We start from the raw sequence: 20,454 nt of genomic DNA, 5'->3' as shown, positions 1-20,454 counted from the left end.
ATCTATTTCCTGTACCGTTTATCCTACTGAAGGTCACAGGGAACCTAGAGCCTATCCCAGGAGACTCTGGGCACAAGGCAGGGGACACCCTGGACAAGGTCCCAGTCTTTGCAGGACACAATCTCACAAACTAAGGACAATTTTAAAAATGCTATTTAGTCTATAATACATGTCTTTTGGGCTAAGGGAGGAAAACCGTGAAGCAGTGGGAACGCATCGAACCCCCAACTCCAGAGATTTGGGGCCAATGTGCTAACCAACCAGTCATAGTGAAAGCATGCTTCATAATAAAGTTGTTTATCATTGTGTCCTTTTCAGATTTTTCTGCCTTGTTATATGTGAACCCTTTAAAAAGCATTTTTTTTTCATAGCAAGGTTTAATCAGGCATGTCCAAAGTCTGGGACCACGGCCAAATGCAGCATGTGGACAGATGTTAATTGGCCCACGGCTTCTCGCTCACATTGCAGTCTTTCTGCATCGTATTACTCTCTCACTCTCACTCATTTTCTACCGCTTATCCGAACTTCTCCGGCATCATCGGGCATCAAGGAAGGATACACCCTGGACAGAGTGCCAACCCTGCCAACCCAGGGCACACACACTCTCATTCACTCTCAAGAAGTTCTCAGGAAAGTTCCAGTAAGCTGTCCACAAAGCAGCATGTCATGATTTGTTGGGTTTGGCACAGAAAGGCAAGCTATAGTAAAAGCGCTTCTGTCCGTGTCCATGTCAACAGCAAAGGGATAAGGGCCTCTAGGACATTTCACCCGATAATTTGCAACATATTTTTTTTCAAGTCGAAACCCTAACCAGTGTTAGCACAGCCGTGCCAAAGCCAACCTCCAAATATTTAATTACCTGCAAGCAATTGGGAAAGGATTATGAGCAACTCATGAAAGTAAGCCAATAAATGTAAATAAAATTATTAAATATTAATTACTTAATTATTATATGCATTAAATAATATGTATTTAAGTATAAAAATATAAAAGCTGATCCAAAATACATTTTATCCATATAAAAACTTAAATCAAATGCTTCAATCTTTATTATTATTATTATTATTATTATTATTATTATTATTATTATTATTATTATTAAGTGAAAGTGAGGTGACATACGGCTAAGTATGGTGACCCATACTCAGAATTTATTATTATTATTTATTTGTTTGTTTGTTTGTTTGTTTATCTGTCTATTTGTTTGTTTGTTTGTTTTTGCCATTATTTTTTTATCCATATTTTCTGCATTCATATTTATTCCTTTACATTTACAAAAGATTACCTTTAGGGTTGTGCGTGTTTGTGTGTATGCTGGTGTTTGTGCTTAGGGGTGTGTGTGTGTTTGTGTGTATGCATGCATGCTGGTGCCCTCTCTTGGATTAGTGTGACTTCCCCTATCGTGTGCCCAGTGTTCCCCATGGAAGGCTCTGGACCATGACTGCTCTGGATTCAGCAGTTAATGTAGATGAATAAAAATATTTTTCATGTTTAATACGAAAAATTTAACCAAATTTATATTTAACAAGTAAATCTGGCTGCTTTAGGTTTTATATACACGCTGAGGTTGTTAAAAACTGCTCTGACTGACGTTTATTATTCAGATTAACATTTTCTCTACCAAACAAATGATATGACTCAATTGGTTGTTAACCCTTGTCTTAAAACTGGGTTGTGTTTGCAGGATCAGCAGTTTTGGCCTCAAAGTGGAAACTCCCCAGGATTCAAGACATTTCTTACATATTTGAATTATGCAACAATTTTTCGATAAACTGTTTAATGTGTCATCATTCAGCTTTAAACAGCAGCCTTGTCTCACACTTTATAGAGATTTAATTTAACAAAGATATTCACTCCATAGCTGTTATTGGGTTTCTTGATCTGTAAGGGTTAGGGTTAAGTTTAAGGATTAGTTTGCACGCTCACCTTTTTTATTGTATACACCTGAGTATGTAAATTTTCACTGTTTGTTTCTGAAAACAAGGGCATTTGTACCTAAACCTTAGCTAAAATTATGCAGAATTACTGCAGAAATTCTAAATTTGAATCTAAATTTGAAGCCATGAAATCTGATCTTTTGAGCAGAGTGTACAGTTGAGGAGAAGAAAGAGCTTGACAGCCTAGAGGACTAAAATACTGTTACATGACTCCCTTTAGGTAAAAGCAAAAAAATAAATGCCATTGGTGCCATTATCAGCAGAAATGGAATTATGGTCAATGTAGGAACCCATAATCTAAGTAAAAACAAATGAATGATGAAACAAAAAACACCAGAGAAAATCAGTTTAATTTTAAAAATTAATATGCATGTCATTCCTTGCAAATCGTTCCTATAATAAACCATATTTCGCTGATATTGAAAGTGATTAAATAACCATGATCCTGTAGTGGGCCTTTTTTAGACTTTCAAATAGTCTAATGTCGAGTTGCTGTTAGAAAATTGTAAATATGTAAGTGCTTATACTCTGTGTGACCTTTATTCAGTTCATAAGGAAATTCACAGAACATCACACACATACATGTGATTTTTGATTTAGTCAGAATTTAGGTTAATCATTTCCTGTTATAATAACATCCAGTCTTCTGGGAAGGCTTTCAAATAGATCTTGGAGCACGACTGTGGGGATTTGTGCTCGTTCGGCAATAAGAGCATTGGTGAAGGCACTAAGGTTGGGATTAGAAGCCCGGCATGCAGTCGGTGTTCCAGTTCGTCCCAAAGGTGTTCAGTGAGGTTGAGGTCAGGGTTCTGTGCAGGCCACTCAAGTTCTTTCACACTAACCTTGGCAACCAAGGCTTCATGGAGCTTGCATTGTGCACAGCAAATTGTCATGCTGAGACATGTTTGGGCCTCTTAATGCAAGTGACAGGAAATCTTATTGATACAACATAGGAAGACCTTTTATAAAAAGTTTTGTGCCAACAGTTTAGGGAAGAACCACATATGGATGTGATGGTTATGTGTCCACAAAGATTTGGAAATATAGACTATAAGACCGGATCACCACAGAAAGTGAATGTGTACAAAGAGTCCACCATGAACTTATCAGTATGCTAGTACAGGCGTGTTCCCGTGATGACGCACACGTGGGCGGGGCTTCCTGTCAGTACAAAAAGCATGTGCATGCGCGCGCTCCTACATTATTCGGTGCTAGAATTGAATGAAAGCGATTCTACAATGCGATTCTATCACAGCTTCACTTTATCATCCCTCATCCTCATATACCTGTTGTCTTACAATGTACTCGGTAAGAGTTGTTTTCTCCTTCCTTTTGTTTCTGTATTGTATTGTCTAGGTTTATTTTCATCTCAGTGTACTGTATGTAGTATATAGTAAGTGTATATAGTATATATATAGTGTATAAAGTGTGTGTATATATATATATATACACACACACACACACACACACACACACACACACACACACACACACACAAACACACTTACAAATAAAAAAAACTTTGTAAAATACCATATAAAAGTAGGATACATGAGCTTGGGGTTTAAACTGTAGGTTTGTGAGGAAATAAAAGGCTATATTTGAGTCATGGGAAGTTTTTTACAAATCCTTAAAAATTGTCTAAAAACTGTCTAAACATTTGTTTTAGTGTTAAAATGTAAAGGAGATACAACGATGCTAAACTAATTTTTACTTAGTTCCACTTTTACTCGCCTTTCATTAAAGTTACTGCGTCCTCTTAAAAGCACAAGAGAAATCTTTAACATCATGTCACTTTCCCTTAAATAAACACAAAAGTGTTCGGTTAGGACACTATCAATTATCCTGTTTTATTACATGGTATATTACACTGGATAAGATGATAAGATGATGATTTTTCTTTCCATGTAACATCAAGTAAGAGTCGGTTAGATATTGTCTTTTCCTCTTCACCTTCCTCTCACCTACCCCCATGTTCTAGTCCAAGAACTTCTTCTAAGAACGTTTAGTCTTCCTTTTTGTGTTAATAAGTAATCAATTAATCAATCAATAAATTATTTAATTAATTATTATAGTCGTATTTTACTTTATTACTCATTATACAAATTGCCAATATAGCTATCACACACAGATATTTGTTCACATTATCATAAAACCAATGTTTAAAAGTTTTAGACAAATAGCTTTTGGTATCATAATTGGTGGTCATTAGAGGATTGTTGGACACAATTGTTGTTTGTTGTTGTTATTATTATTATTATTATTATTATTATTATTATTATTATTAATAATATTGCTGTTTATTTATCTTTAGAAGCCTCAAGGACAGGCAGGTACATGCATTTGAAGTGCAAACCAGACAGCAAAAATGCAAACTGTGTGGAAAAGAAGGGCCCGGTGATCGATATGCATGGAAAACCTCCAAAAATTTCCTCTAGATTCTTAAATGGCCTGTAAGTAATCAGTTTCTTGACATTAGTATTTTTCCAGGAAATAAGAAGTCCATGGTTTGTTGCATCACATACTGACAAGATCTTGTGAGCTTAGGAAGTTGCGTCATATTTTCACATAAAAAATGGTGATTGTACATTGAGATTAAACAGTTGATAGTTTCCTGAATTAAGCATATAATGACCCATCACAATTGTCTAAGATGAGTGTTGCCAGTAAAACAAGTCACGAACATCACTTTACAGAACATGTTTATGTTCATCATTGCTCAGAAAATTTGGCCTGTGATTGAACCACTGGGTTTCCTATACTTGATGAAAAGACACTGAGGTATAAAATAGGAAGTGAGACTTTAGAGCTATACAGAATTTGAAATCGTTTACTTGTAGTAATAGTAGGGTAGCACTTAGACGTCAAACGTTTGTGGTTTGGAAACTGTTAATGCCTGGACACTGTAAAGGCAGGAAGGCAAACCTAGCCCATTAGGCAACTTCCTCCAGAGTAATTTCCACTTAACACTCAACGACTGTGTTTCCTAATGATGACCGTGAAAGGATTGTTTGTTTCACTAGATTTTCCTTTGTTAATAATTTCTGACTTCTTAGGAAATGTTTTACTGTTTTTTTCCTCTCCAACATCACTGACACAACAGGCTGTTTATTTAGCTAGAACATGTATTCAAATTTCTAGTTTTCAGCAAGAAAAAAAGACAAAGAATAAAAATTATGGTATACGAACATACAGGCAATGCTAAATGTGAAATATCTGATAATTCATTAGCACAAACACTTCAAAGTCCTTTTCAGATCAGACAGGTTATATATATATCACACAACCTAGCTTATAAAAATGAGTAAATACTCCAATTAACAGCATTTTAATGCTTATAACTATTTGCACTTAAATAAAATGTAGGACTATACTACCAACAATCAGGAGCATGATACTGACTTAGAATAAAGAATAGCAGATGTTGAATATGTCATTGTTCATTTCCACGTGGAAAAACATCACTGCGATGATTTGCGTGAGTATTTCAGGGGTGCTGCAACTACTAAAATTATAACTACAGATAAAAAAAGGAACTAAACAAACTTCAAAAATTTCAGGGTGTGATGTCATAGCGCAAACCTGTATGCCACTTTAAATACCAGCACGCATGTCAGAAAAAAACCCTTTCTGTGTCTCAGTGTATCATTGTCGGCAAGCGTCCAGGTGTCTAACCAAGTAAATAAACAATATATAATGCTGCATTTTATATATATATATATATATATATATATATATATATATATATATATATATATATATATATATATATATTATACTTTCTCTGCTATTCACTCTGTTTAAAAAACAAACAAACAAATAAATAAATATTTTATCTGAAGTTTTTAATTAAATAAAAATAAATTAATTAAAAATTATATACTGTACAGCCATCGATTCACGTTTTCAATGCTTTGTTGTTTTGAACAAAGCACACAAAATGGAGGGCTGGTTGGGGAAAAAGGCCGGAAGGCCAACAGGATGCTGGCTGAGCCTGACTTTTTTTTTTTTTTTAATGCAGCAATCCTGTAGCTGATAGCAGTGAAGAGAGCATTGAGACTGAGGAGTCTGGAGACGGCTCTGGTGGTGAACTCAGCTTACCTGAATTAAGCCGGAAAAAGCGTGACAGCGGTGCAGAAGAGCAGATCCAAAATGAGCTGGAAGGAAGCGGCAATTTTATCTCTCCTTTTTTTATGAAACCCAGGCTGTCTGCTGACGATCTGCGTGAAGATAATATGATCGAATGAGTTGAAATCTGCCATCTAATATCACTTAAGTCTTGTATAGACTCTCAGGATAAGAAGCCCCTAAAATGTTGTATTATTTTTCTATTTCTCAGTCTTTAATATGAGAACAAATTCCTTTGTACTGGACTACTTTATGGTCTGTGCTGTATGTTGTCACAGGAAGTGTTAATTATTTTTTCGCCCCGAAAGATATTATTTTTATGAGAGTAAATGAATCAGTTGAAATAATATATAGTATGAGAGTTTTGATGTGCTTTGCCATCATTTAACATATTTATGTTGTATCAGAGTTAATGTTACAATAAACTAGAATTTCATTTTCTTAACTATAAAGGTTTTTACTATTTTCTGCCACTTTATGTTTGTTTATTTTTCTTTATAAAAGCTGTTGGTCCTTGAGGTTTAAGGGAAACCAATCCTGTGCAATTGCTCTAAGCTTTTATCCCTAATAATTTGTTGATATATGTACATCATTATTATTCAATTGTAATCAGTAGCAAGTGTAGAAAATTCACTAGCACAGTTTTATTATTTACCTATCATGAGGTTTTATTCCACTGCATTTTATTTTTCAATTAAAAACATCTAAGGAACAGACTTGTCTCTTTTCCTTCCTGCGACTTTTATGTTACTTAAGGAGTTGTAATATTTCAACGTAGATCTCAAGATCACAGAGCGACTCTAATGCGGTTCTCATGAATAAGGCAGCAGCATGCACAGCAGTTTCGCTTCTAGCTAAGTGAAGAGTGGGTTTGTACTCTGGAGCACAGCACTCATTTTGTAAAGTATTCTTTATCTTCTACATCAGTGACCCAGTAGCTGAAGACAGATTATTGTAGGTCATCTTATTTCTATCTGTCAGATGACTTCTTTTGTGTTGATGCTGAAGAAAAAGCTAACCCTGAGACATTCTTCCTATCACACTACGAACTGGCTGTTCACATTGACTTCCTGTTTTTTTGTGTAAGAGTGGTGTTATCACACTTTCATGCTGAGTATTTCTAGCGAGCTTCCTCTGGCAGTAATTTCACATGATCTGTTTCTTGACACCCAGAGAAAATTGTTTTGCTTTTAGAGTTTAAGCTTACAGTGTGTTTTACAGACGTGAAAAAATTAGGACAAATAAATCCTCTGGTATGATAAAAGGACAGCTTTGTTTACTTGTTTTGCACATTGCACAAATTATCCTCATGGATTAGATATGATTTATTAGAAAAACTTTACTGGTCACAGAAGGTAAAGTCATTTATAGTTACACCAACCTTCAATACTCTATATTAAATAAAATGAACATTTCTGGCTGTAGCTGATCTGGTGCGATGGACAATGTATTTCCCTCTACACTGTTTATTCATCAATAATAATTGAGTGTCATGAAGAGTACAGCAGTATGGATGATATGTATTAAATCTTTCAATGTTACTAGTATTTTTACTACCTTAATGTCATTGCCAACTGTACAGCAGGCCTGTAGTGAAATTCTGACATATATAAAAAATTGTTCATGGAAAAATATGAGCTGTAGTGTTAACTATGCCAACAGAATTGTGGATGACCCCACACACCCCTCACACACACTCTTTACCCTCTTGCAATCTGGAAGATGGTAATGAATCATTCTGGCTCTCACAAACAATGTGCAACAGTTTCTTCCTTCTTGCCATCAGACTCAACAACCAGAACTGAACTCTTTGCACATGCTGTTTTTCACATTTACGCAATTGCTGTTTTTACACCACATTTCAATACCTCGTTCAATTGCTGCTATTACACAAGTGTATATATATTTACTAGTACACTCTTTATACACTTACCTATACTTTTGCACAATGTACTGTAAAATATACAGAATACACTCTGTTGTGTATTCGTCCCTGTAGTGTCTTTGTATTGTCTTTTGTCTTGAATGTTTGCACTTCATGTGGCTCGGACAACTTGTTTCTTTTTCCTATGCACTGTGTCAGCTATATATTGTTGAAATGACAATAAACACAATTTGACAATTTGACAAAATGACAATTTGACTTGAGATGAACTATACTCTGTACTAAAGAGCCTAAGCACTGATCAGAGGAGAATATAGCACAGCTTAACTTTAGGACTGGGAAAGCAGCAATAGAGAGCCAATACAAATAAAGCGTGGATCATTCTTTTTTTTACAGTTTAGAATTGCTGGTTGCCTTTCAACAAACATATCATGATATTAGAATTTGCAGGTAAGTGACCTTTTTTAGCCATCGTGTTCATTGAAGACTGAAACCAATGATTTTATGTCAATTTAAAGAGCAAGTTTGGAAGAAAGAAACAGTGTACCAGTGCTAGAGATGAAGATCCTTGTTTTACAACAATGTTAAAGTGTTAGAGATGAAGGAAAGGGTTTTACAACAATGATGAATTGTTAGAGATGAAGAACAGTGTTTTACAACAGTTCCATAACAGTGTTGAAGTCTTACAGTGTTAAAGATAACAATGTGGTGTTACTCCGAAAATACAGTTAATGGGTTATTACTTCACTGGATTGCAGAGTCGGGTGCTAATTTCTTTTCCTTTCTTTTCTTTGGTTTATTCACGGAATTTAGGCTTAATTTAAAGAAGATTAAAGTGCACAGTTTTTTATGTTGTACATGTTGTCATTGTAAGAGGATTTTTGTAAGGGCAGCATATTACAAGTGACTGATACCATACCATATCATAGCACCCTCACCGGACCCACTACAGTTTGCGTACCATCCAAACCGCTCCACGGACAATGCCATTGCCACGGCCCTTCATTTAGTCCTCACCCACGTGGACAATGAAGACACTTACGTACGAATGCTGTTCATAGACTTTAGTCCAGCATTCAGCAACAGCATTCATCCCTCAGCACATGATTGGGAAGCTGCGCCTGCTGGGACTAAACACCTCCCTCTGAAACTGGATCCTAGACTTCCTGACTGGAAGTAGAGCCAACAACCTGTCTCAGAATGTTGATAAAACTAAAGAGATGGTTGTTGACTTCAGAAGAGCACAGAGCGACCACTCTCCGCTGAACATCGACAGAGCATCTGTAGAGATCGTCAAGAGCACCAAATTTCTTGGTGTTCATTTAGCGGAGAACTTCACGTGGTCACTCAACACCAACTCCATTACCAAGAAAGCCCAGCAGCGTCTCTACTTCTTACGAAGGCTAAGAAAGGCGCACCTCTCACACACCCCTCACACACTCTTCACCCTGGTGGTGGCTTTGTGTATTGTCTTTTGTGTGATGTCTTGTATTTTTTTGTTTGCACTGTCTTTTGTCCTGCACCAACTTGTCTGTCTTGTCCTGCACTATTTGCACCAGGTTGCACAGATGCACTATATGTATCTAAGACTAACTTACTAAGTCCTACACTCTGTCTTTGTTTTATGTAGCCCCCTGGTCCTGGAGAAACGTTGTCTCATTTCACTGTGTACTTCAACAGCTATATATGGTTGAAATGACAATAAAAGCTTCTTGACTTGACCATGCAGATGCCAATTCTGTTGTCACAATCTTCATTGTATCCCAGCTAATCAGAGATTTTTTACTATTAATTCTATTGTGTTCATCGTGTAGAGTTGAGTTCTGCTAATTACTAAACCTTTGTAATCATTTCAGTTCAGACCTTTGTTAATGATCCCAGATTTTCAATTTTTTAAAGGTAGTTTTAAAAACTGAAATAAAAACCTGCAAATAAACAAACAAACAAACAAATAAACAAGTAAATAACTAAATAAATAAATAATAAAAAGTTTTAAATTGTAACAAATTAGTATGAAAAATATTTAAGCTTAGTTGCAGAACTAGAAAGTCCAGAGAGTCCAGAAAGCAGTAACAACAAAGACTGTGATACAATTTACTACAGATGGTGCTGCTGAAATCCAACAGCAGACTTTTGTTTTGAAATGTCTCCAAGTTTTGCATTCCCAATGTTCCCAAGTTCACACACAGGAGCGCTAGTGTTGGTCCAACTACCAAAGCTCTCTTTGGGACTGCAAGAAGATAAAGCTGACCTGCTGAAATGGTAAAGGTTTTTTATCTTAAAATAAGTTTGCAATCCAATAGCTGTGTTTTATACATTTATAAAATGGCAGGAGTCTTATTCAAACGTGTAGTGAGTCAGTCAACAGGAAGAAAAAAAATCTCTGCATTCTGTTCGATGAGAAAGTACAAAACAAGGCCATCCAAAGGAAGTGCGGATTGGAAGAAGTACAAATATATGTTTTCTACCTATATCAGTGCACTACAACGAGTTCAGCACCGTGACCAATGTAGAGCACTCTGTGTTGTCTAGGCGGTGATTTGGGACACAGCCTTACCGTTGACTTGAATGGGTGTGGATATCTGCAGTAACGTTAGCCAGATATTCAGGGTTCCTCTACTCAAACTATCAAAATATTTATCTAAATAAAAGTATCTCTAATTGTACGTTTTATATTTTTTTTTCTTTAAACGGTTTTAAATACAAACAGTCACTAGGAAAATATCTAAATCTAATTCAGCTGTGTTAGCACGCATGCTAACAACATTAAGCTAGCTTAGCATGACTTGCTAACTGGTGTCAAAGCAATGCAAAGCAAAGTTACCCGGCTAGCTAGATACCGAAATAGAGTGAGCTATATACTCATATACACTCATATATATATATAGTCTTGTGACACGAAACATAGGTAGGGAAAGCTGTCAGTTCTGTAGTCAGCTGGTGTTAGCTAGCTGTCAGCTGATGGGTGTCAGATCTGAAACCAACAAACCTACACACACTTAACTGAACACTGACTTGAGATGATGTTTGTGAATCAAGTTCCAACACTTTTATAACTGGATCTTATTCAACAGACCAAACAACATACTGTGACGTTTTTTAATAAAGAAAAATAAAGTTAAACAAACCTTTAACAGAGGCCTTGCTGAATCAAACAGACACAGGAATGGACCACTGGCTTCTTCTGAAGACATTTCAGATTTTAATAGAAATATATTTGACTAGAAACGAATAAAGTGTCGTAGATTTTTTTTAAATATAATAAAGTAATAATAATTCGTAGTTAGTTATGCTGTTAGATTGAACACCACTATGGTTGTGTCTGTGGCCTGAATCACAGCCATTTTGAGGATAACAACCCTATTGCTTTTATGTTATACAAGGTAGCTCTTGTTTTAGACAGAGTATGGACAAAAAAAGTATTTGGTTTATTTCTGTTCTGCATAAGGAAATAGGCCTTAAGAAGCTACACTCGCTGATAGACTGTTGGCTTGCTGTCTCGCAATGATTTGTACAATCCAATAAACGGTGCATCTGGTGAAATTGCCTTCCCTTCTTTTCATCTTCATCCGACAAGCTTTCATACACAAAGTCAAAAGTTCATATGCAAAGTATTGTGTTGAATTGTGAACGCCAACAAGTGGAGTGATGATCATGCTAAATATAAATATGCTCAGAACGCTGCTCGTCCAATCAGATTGTTGGATCAGAACCATTGTATAATTAAAAAATATTTTACATTCCACAACGCGGTTGTACTTAATATATGCTCTGCTGTGGTTTGGCCATAGGGACATGAAAAGACGCCAAATAATTTGGTTTTGGTTTGTTGCCATGTCCTTAGAAATATTTTCAAGTATTTTTGATCAGTGATTGGTCTCAGATTTTACATGCTGGTGGTGAATTTTCTCCCTCCGCTGGTATAAGCAGCAACTGTGAGCTGGAGAGCTGTATCAAGCACAAGGCAGTCAATGTGATTAAATAGAGTACCTACTGTAAAGGTGTCACAAACTGCAGCAAAAAGTCTCTAAGTTGATAACACTGTCCATATAGGTGTTATGGCATGAAATATTCACTGTATGATAACATAGTTTGAAAATATCACTGTTTAGCATCTTGGGCATCAACCACTAAATATTCAGAAGATTCTAGAGAACGTTAGATACGTTATCAGTACTTATAACTTGGTCATTATATCTGAAACAGAGACTGGCTACAAGTTATGGTGGAGAGCTAAGTGAAAAAAGTTAAGTGTTTCTTGTAGTTCTGCACAGCAGTGTTGTTCTGTGTGATTGATCTATGAACAGGAAGCTGTTACTAGACTGATCTGATACCGATCTCATCATGACGTCCTCTGAGCCTGACATCCTCTGTGGAAATATTCAGTAGTGCAGTTTGGTGAAATCAGTTAGCAAGAGGCTTAAAGATGAAAAAACTACCCTCTGTTCAAGTACACCTCCAGGAGAGGAAAATACGATTAGAAAATATGTAAATAAATATATTACATGGTTAAATCTTACTCTATTACATAACGATAGAGTTAATCAGACTCTATTAGAGAGTAGAGTGAGTGCATAGTGTATAAATTTTAGTGTTGTGTCCGACGGAACACTCCCACTAACTGGAAGTATATACATTCACACTCAACGGCAAACGGCGTCAAACACGCGTAATGTGGCACTGCCAGGTTTAGCGGAATACAGTGAATTCTTAAAATGTTAAAAAATAAATCACACAACTTTGGATCATTTCAAAGACGTTCGTAAGACGTCTGCTTCATCAAAGTGTTGTTGGACTTCTAAAAAATCGGGAATAACCATCTTGTAGCTACGCCGCTCTTCCACTATTTAATCAAAGCTGCAGGCAAGTTCATCATCCAGGTATTTGAGCTGCCTGTATTTGGACTTCTTTTTATTGTGAACACACTGCTCATACTATTTACACCCCTCCATGACGAGCTGTAGAATAGTGCTTCAGTATGCGATTTGGGACACACCTAGTGAATTAAAGGTCTCTCTGTGTATGTTATCAGACCTACTTAGTCTAATCCCAGAATGTGATTTTGTTTTGTTTTGTTTTGTTTCCTCCCCAACCCAGAGTTTCCTTGGTGGTCTGTTTGGTCCTGTGTGTGAGATTGATGTCATACTCAACGATGCCGAGAGCAGAAAAACAGCAGAGCTGAAAACAGAAGATGGGAAAGTGGAGAAACATTATTTATTTTATGATGGAGAGTCAGTTTCTGGCAAAGTAAGTCAGTAACACTCATTTCCTTACTGAGTAGGGGAAAAAATAGGTTGGTGTTGAAAACTGCAACCGAATCTTTACGTACTGCATGTGTAGTGTATGTGCAACTACATGGACAAGAAACAAACATTCTTCCTCTGAAAACAAAAAAAAAAAACATACTCTAAGCATAATTTACTAATATCCCTGGCTGAAGCATTCATGAAAGTGTTTATGAAGTGTTCTAACAAATGCCCTTAGACATCCTGGACTTGCACAACATCCCATTAGCTCAACCGGATTTTGCACAGCTTCCAGTACATTGCACTACATGAGCATAACATTGCACACATCTGCATTTTTTTTCCCACAAACTTTTACCACTAATCTTCATTTATATATTCTATTCTTGTGTTTTAAATATACATGTTTTCCTTTTCCTGCCCAAGTAGTTCTGTAATTCTCTTCTCGGTCTATTTTGATTCTGTTTTTACGACGCAGAGAGTCGGAAAAGCTTTCGAACGCGTGTTGTACTGTGTATGATTGTCTATGTGGCGAATTTCAATTTGATAAATGTATATAGGATGCATTGAAATTCTTGTCACTATAACACGTAGTTTAACACGAGACTAGGTTCAAAATTCTGAAAAATTATCTCAAGTCAAACGTGCCGTCATCTAGCGCCAGTTTAAACGTTCCTTAAGACGAATGAATAAATTCTGCACCCTGTAGGTTTAGTGCTGCGTCCGAGACGAAATCTTGTTTCTTAGTTTTAACTTAACCTTTAAAGTTCGATCATTATCCTTGTATCACAGTTATTCGGCTTAGCAGTCATTCAGTGCCAGCAAAGATAAGTTTGTAACCATAGCAGTTTGAATGGAGTGATACGTATCACTGCAGTGGAACACGGACACTCGTCGCCTGTGCTGGGTGTAGCTGCACCTAGATGGTGCAACAGATGTAAATATTTATCACAAAGATGAACATAGCTAATGCTCACATAGCATAGCTAAATTTATTTGTTTTTTAAACACCCAGCTGGTGCAACTGACCGCTAAGTTTTAAGCAAAGCATTTCAAATTTTTGACCACTCGTTATAATACAGTCTTCACCATTAGACTTAAATGTAAAACCCAAGATTCTTTCAGAAGTCACATGGCATCTGTCTGACATCACAAGAAATTTGAATTGCCAGCGAAGAAAAGCTTAGCAAAACTCAGCGAGGCCCAACAGTACCGAAGCAAGAGACTTTTATATTGTATTTTTATGCAACATTACTATCTGCTGTATTTTGTTATGTATTATTTAATTATATTGCGCATGTCCTTAGTTTGTTTTTGATTGTGGTCATTGTTGCAATGTAGGAAGAGGAACTATGGCAAGCATTTCACATCATTACATCATATGTATGTGACGTAAATAAGCTTGCATCTTATAGTTGTACAAGTTATTACAGTTGTTGACGTTAGCTTATACACTCAGCCAGGTGCTTAGAAATCCAAATCTTTTTACAGGGTGCAGTTAAATATCACACATGTTTTATCACGTACGTACGCTGTTAGCATGGAGCCGTTCTGTCCACACGAATCCACTAGGTGGTACATTTATTGTGTCTTTTCTTCGTCTATTTTGTCCGTATGCTTTATATTCCAGTTTTGTGGTATTCATTAAACTGTTCTGTTTAATAAACAGTGTTTTGCCTTTATATATTTTACAGATGATGGGACTCTATGAAATGAGCGTCTTCATAAGAAACGATAGAAGTAATTTAATGAAGGAATAAGATGAAGATTGTGTCACAATATATAATATAATAAGTCTTGTTTTGTTTCCTCACAAGGTGAACCTCAACGTAAAACAAACTGGCAAGCGGCTTGAGCATCAGGGAATTCGGATAGAGTTCGTGGGACAGATCGGTGAGTCGTGGCAACACGCAGCTCCATGAAGTATGTAGCTGGATAACGTTAAACATGTCCCCTTATTGTTCCATAGCTCCATGGCCTTGGTGTTGTAAATTGTATTGCAAAAGGCTTAAGAAAGCATGTGGTTGTCACATGCAGAGTGAGTCTGTGAGGGAGGGAGGGAGGGAGGGAGGGAGGAGAGCAAAGGAACAAGTGCTGGCCTTTTAGTGTAAAACTAGCACACAGCAGCCTGTCAGGGGTTTCTGTTCACATTACTCTAGAAATGTTTGTTTCTCAATCATGCTCAAGTCCCCAAAGAGATTCAGTGACTGCTGAACCCTGCAGCTGAACACTGAACCCTGCAGCTGAACACTGAACCCTGCAGCTGAACACTGAACCCTGCAGCTGAACACTGAACCCTGCAGCTGAACACTGAACCCTGCAGCTGAACACTGAACCCTGCAGCTGAACACTGAACCCTGCAGCTGAACACTGAACCCTGCAGCTGAACACTGAACCCTGCAGCTGAACACTGAACCCTGCAGCTGAACACTGAACCCTGCAGCTGAACACCGATTACCGAAATACTGTTGCTCAACACTGAACACTGCTGCTGAACACTGCTGCTGAACACTGCTGCTGAACACTGCTGCTCAACATTGAACACTACTGCTGAACACTGCTGAACCCGATTTAGTCATACCTTAATTGATTTTTATTCCTGTTTTTTTTTTTTGTTGTTTTTTTTTTTGTGTAGAACTGTTCAGCGATAAAAGCAACACCCACGAGTTTGTGAACCTGGTGAAGGAGCTTGCTCTTCCAGGAGAGCTGACCCAGAACCGCAGCTATGACTTTGAGTTCATGCAGGTGGAGAAGCCGTACGAGTCCTACGTTGGAGCTAACGTGCGACTGAGGTTAGTCTCGTACTTGAGCTCTGATCCTGTTTTGGTCAAGTAAAAGCGTCATATTTCTGTTAGTGTTCCATCAAGGTTATTTTTTCACTGGCTAGTAAAAGGTGGTTGAACCCTCCCATAATTTAATTTAAAAATACAACACAATACAAATACTGTACCAAAGCACAACAGCAGAATCCCGTGGTAGTGCAAACAAGGGCAGCATGTAAGATGAGTTCAAATGAGTACAAGGTACAAGTCTAGGGTAGTGTATGATGTGTAGATTCAAGAGGTAATTGTTCTTCTTTTGAACATATCCACTGACTGAGCTGTTCACACAAGAGGAAGAAGTCTGTGTCTAATCAGGTCTTATACCCTTATTCTCTTTTTACTGATGTCAAGAAGAGGACTAAAGAAGGCTGAATGATCAGAAATGGAGATGCTGACTTATCTATTTATTTATTTATTTATTTATTTATTTATTTATTTATTTATTTATTTTAAACAGGTATTTCCTCAAAGTAACCATAGTGAGGAGGCTTTCTGATTTGGTCAAGGAGTATGACCTCATTGTCCATCAGCTTGCCACCTACCCAGATGTCAACAATTCCATCAAGATGGAAGTGGGCATCGAAGACTGCCTACACATAGAGTTTGAGTACAACAAATCCAAGTAGGTCACCTAATGCAAATCAAAGCCCTTCATCAATTATAATTCAATATGTTGAAAGGGTTTGAAGAGCTGTTCACTGGCTGCTTTAATGAGCTCTATGTAGGTGTTAAAAAGGCCATTGATTCAGTAATGTCGATGAGTAACATTGATTTTCTTACTTTCCAATAGATACCATCTAAAGGATGTCATTGTGGGCAAAATCTACTTCCTACTGGTTCGGATCAAAATCCAACACATGGAGCTTCAGTTAATCAAGAAAGAAATGACAGGAATTGGTGAGACCTGATTTTAGGATGGCAATATTGGAATATTATTACCGTCTTTTTTCCCTCTGTACAGTTCAGCATTGTGAAATTCCTTAATAAGGCCTGTGACTTTCCTCTGTCAGGACCGAGCACAACCACCGAGACAGAAACCGTGGCTAAGTACGAGATTATGGATGGAGCGCCTGTGAAGGGTACGCTAGACTTGAAAGTTTCAACGAAATTACCGTTTTGTGATAAGATTTGTTTCAGTTTATTTTAAAACGAAAAAGCATTTTCTGCAACAAAAGCCTTAAAAGCAGAACATGCTTATTTTGTTTTATTGAGATTTCTCAGTAGCACCTTATGTGTTAGAATGACATTTAATTACAAACTGAACGCTAGGATTGAGTAAAAATCTCTCACTTAAAGAACATTGTGTTCTTTGTATCATACCATGATGGAAATGTTGTCTCATCGATGATCTGTCCGTACGCCAGGCGAGTCCATCCCCATACGCCTCTTCCTGGCTGGTTATGACCTCACAGCTACGATGAGAGACGTAAACAAGAAGTTCTCTGTGAGGTACTTCCTAAATCTGGTGCTGGTAGATGAAGAGGACAGGAGATACTTCAAACAGCAGGTCAAATATCTCAGTAGTTTTAGCTTTTAAAGGATTTCAGTCATCCAAGTCATTTTGATCCAGTAGAATTAAGCCTGTTGGTCTTGTGTAATAATATTCTTGTATATAATAATATAATATACCAGTTAACTTGAGAACCCTGGATATAAATGCAACTCTCTACTTTAGAAAAAAAAAAGTATAACTGTTTATTTTCTAAATCAGGAGATCGTTTTGTGGCGAAAAGCCCCCGAGAAGATGAGAAAACGCCAAAACTTCCACCAGCGTTACGAGTCCCCCGAGTCACGGCCGAGCCTCTCTGCTGAACAGCCTGAAATGTGAGCAAGCAGCCAGCCATGGACACGTTTCCGCATTGGCCAATCGCAGGAGAGGAGAGCAAATCCCACCGAACATCTCCACCTCCACTCCTCGCAGCTTGCAGTGATCGGCCATGTCTGTGCCTGCCTTCGCTGTGTCCACACCGCCGTCCACAGCAACCAGTCTGTTAGCATTTATGGACTTCTTCCACACTATAGAAAGCACTGGAACAGAAGCTACTATGTCAAATCCTGTAGTACATTTTGGGGCTTGTACCCTACACTAGAAGAAGATTTTTAAAGCACTTGCTAGTTTTTGAAGCTCCAGATAGATCAAATGCCATCCAGGATATAAAAGTATATATATTTTACTTGACTTCACTTTAGAAAGGATACCACTGCATGCTGGCTGGTTGAAACAAATATTGGGTTATTAGAGGTGAAGGTTGACCGCAGGGGTCGTTTTTCAACAGTCCAGGAATGAAACGTGTTCTGCTTCCGTGTACCCAGGCCACAATGCCATACCGATTATTGCAATCACAATAGTATGTTAAGAAAAAACAAAATACTATTTAACTTATTTAGCATCTAATCTCCTTTAGGCCATTACTGCAGTATATAAATTCTCCCTACTGTAATTACTTTTTGGGGAAAAAAAGAAAAATATATATGTATAGCATTAAAATATTCTTTTTTTTTTTGCATGAGGCTTTGGATTTGAAACTTTTCAATATGATTAGTTTTCTTCTAAGATGGATTTACCTGTTCAGCAAGGAAAAGGGTCTAACTGGTTATGTTCAGAGTTAGCCACACAGAATGCCACACTTAAATATCCTTTTTTTTATTATTATTTATCTTGTTGATATCACTCAATCTCATAACAGACATATGCAGACTGCACTGCTTTTCATTTTAGAGTATTAGTGGTTTCCCTTTTTTTTTTTTTTTTTTTGAATACCACATGCAGACATTTCATCCGTTTGTTTAAACATACACTAGATCATACACTTATGATGAAATGAGTCCTGTTTCTTTCATGACATGTTTAAGGTTCTGGTTTAACAAAGTGTTTAACATCAAATTTTCATTCTGTTGCTAACATACAACGTGCCGGTTTTCTCTAGGACGGTGAGAAGCTACATTCCTTTGGATGTGTATTTACCAGCATATAAGCCATTGGTTAAGATATGAACAATATTGACATGTATACAGTAATATAGGAATGGCATTTCCCACCTACAGTACAGGCTGCTGCAGTAATGCATCATAAATAATATAAGAACAGAGTGAAGCAGATGAAAAATTTGTTGTTAGTGGACCTTGAAAAAACTGTACATATCCAGCCTCAATATGTTTATCTGTTAAAATAAAAATGCAAGTTTATACTGGTAAACAAAATCTGACTGCATTTACACCTCGGGCATGCAAATATACTCTCACTCAATCCTGTGGGTTGGGTTTAGTTAAAGAAATAGTATAATATGTTCTTTATTTGTGTTGTGTATGTTTTTGGGCTTATTCAAAATGAGAATCTAAGTGCACACAAGGAACTTGTTACAGAAGCTCTACTAAACATAGTGTATACATAAACACACAAAAAGGGTTTGTGTCTGAGGGTAGCATAATTATAATACACAAAGATGCAGTTGAGTTCTTTACAGATGTGTCTAACATGTACTGCATATTACAATTGTGTAAACTGTACATTTTTAGAACCAAAATATGCATATGTATTTACATAGATACAGACAACTAAGACTCCACACTTACAGAAATACCTAAAAAAAAAAAATACACAGTGCATACGATCATGGACCGTAACCATACTTCTAAGTTTATACAGTATATACGCTCTCTGTCCACTTTATTAGGTACATCTGCACAGTTATAGAATTGTCCAATCAAATGGCAGGAGCACAAGGCATAAAGTTCATATCAGAATGGGGAAAATGTGATCTCTGACTGTGATCAAGACATGATTTGAGAGTTTCAGAAAGTTTGCACAGAATGGTGCGAAAGGAAAAAACATCCAGTGAGTGACAGATCTGTTGGTGGTGATGAGAGAAGCCAAAGGAGAATATTTAAACTGGTTCAAGCTGACAGGTAGACAGACACAGGAGCCAATCCACTTCATCTCAAATAAGCACTATTTACAACTGTGGTGAGCAGAAATCCAAACCTTATTGAACCACTAGGGGGGGATGTTGTAGCCAAGTGGTTAAAGTGTTGGACTATTGATCAGAAGATCAGGAGTTCGAATCCCAGGTCCACAAAGCTGCCACTGTTGGGCCCCTGAGCAAGGCCCTTAACCCTCAATTGTATAAAATAAATAAATAATGCAAGTCACTGGATAAGGGTGTATGCTAAATGTCAGAAATGTGATGTAAAATATGACCAAAACGACTCCCACACCTGTCTCCACTAGGAATATAAATATAAATAATTCTCTTCGTTATCTGTAATTTGTTTGTTTACGTACACGAAGGATTTGCTCATATACCACCATAGATACACACATACAGACGCACAGGTACAGTGGACACAGCATGACGAGTTGTATTTAAGGTGGCTAAGAGACGCCTGTTTAAAACAACTGAGAAGTTACAGATTTGTTTATAAATCAAAATACGATC

The 20,454-nt window shown here is 37.1% G+C and overlaps 2 protein-coding genes across 3 annotated transcripts; both read left to right on the top strand.

Moving 5' to 3' along the window:
• Positions 1-3,086: 3,086 nt before the first annotated feature.
• Positions 3,087-6,779, top strand: srgn (serglycin). The gene is made up of 3 exons (XM_027175069.2): positions 3,087-3,245; positions 4,252-4,390; positions 5,959-6,779. Exons 1-3 carry the CDS (start codon positions 3,116-3,118, stop codon positions 6,182-6,184), a joined length of 495 nt encoding a protein of 164 aa, XP_027030870.2. The 5' UTR covers positions 3,087-3,115; the 3' UTR covers positions 6,185-6,779.
• Positions 6,780-10,067: 3,288 nt separating this feature from the next.
• Positions 10,068-19,214, top strand: vps26a (VPS26, retromer complex component A). Of its 2 annotated transcripts, XM_027174984.2 has the most exons (9): positions 10,068-10,212; positions 13,048-13,197; positions 15,014-15,089; positions 15,832-15,988; positions 16,476-16,640; positions 16,809-16,915; positions 17,029-17,097; positions 17,383-17,525; positions 17,730-19,214. In XM_027174984.2, exons 1-9 carry the CDS (start codon positions 10,210-10,212, stop codon positions 17,844-17,846), a joined length of 987 nt encoding a protein of 328 aa, XP_027030785.1. In that variant the 5' UTR covers positions 10,068-10,209; the 3' UTR covers positions 17,847-19,214. The 2 variants fall into 2 exon arrangements, with proteins under 2 accessions (XP_027030785.1, XP_047668630.1); XM_047812674.1 differs by lacking the exons at positions 10,068-10,212; positions 13,048-13,197 and adding an exon at positions 13,294-14,768.
• Positions 19,215-20,454: the final 1,240 nt, after the last annotated feature.

The sequence above is a fragment of the Tachysurus fulvidraco genome, chromosome 4 (genome assembly GCF_022655615.1).
Source record: "Tachysurus fulvidraco isolate hzauxx_2018 chromosome 4, HZAU_PFXX_2.0, whole genome shotgun sequence".
Taxonomy (NCBI): Eukaryota; Metazoa; Chordata; class Actinopteri; order Siluriformes; family Bagridae; genus Tachysurus; species Tachysurus fulvidraco.
Note: the sequence above shows the minus strand (reverse complement) of the source record. Positions and strands in the feature narration are given on the sequence as shown.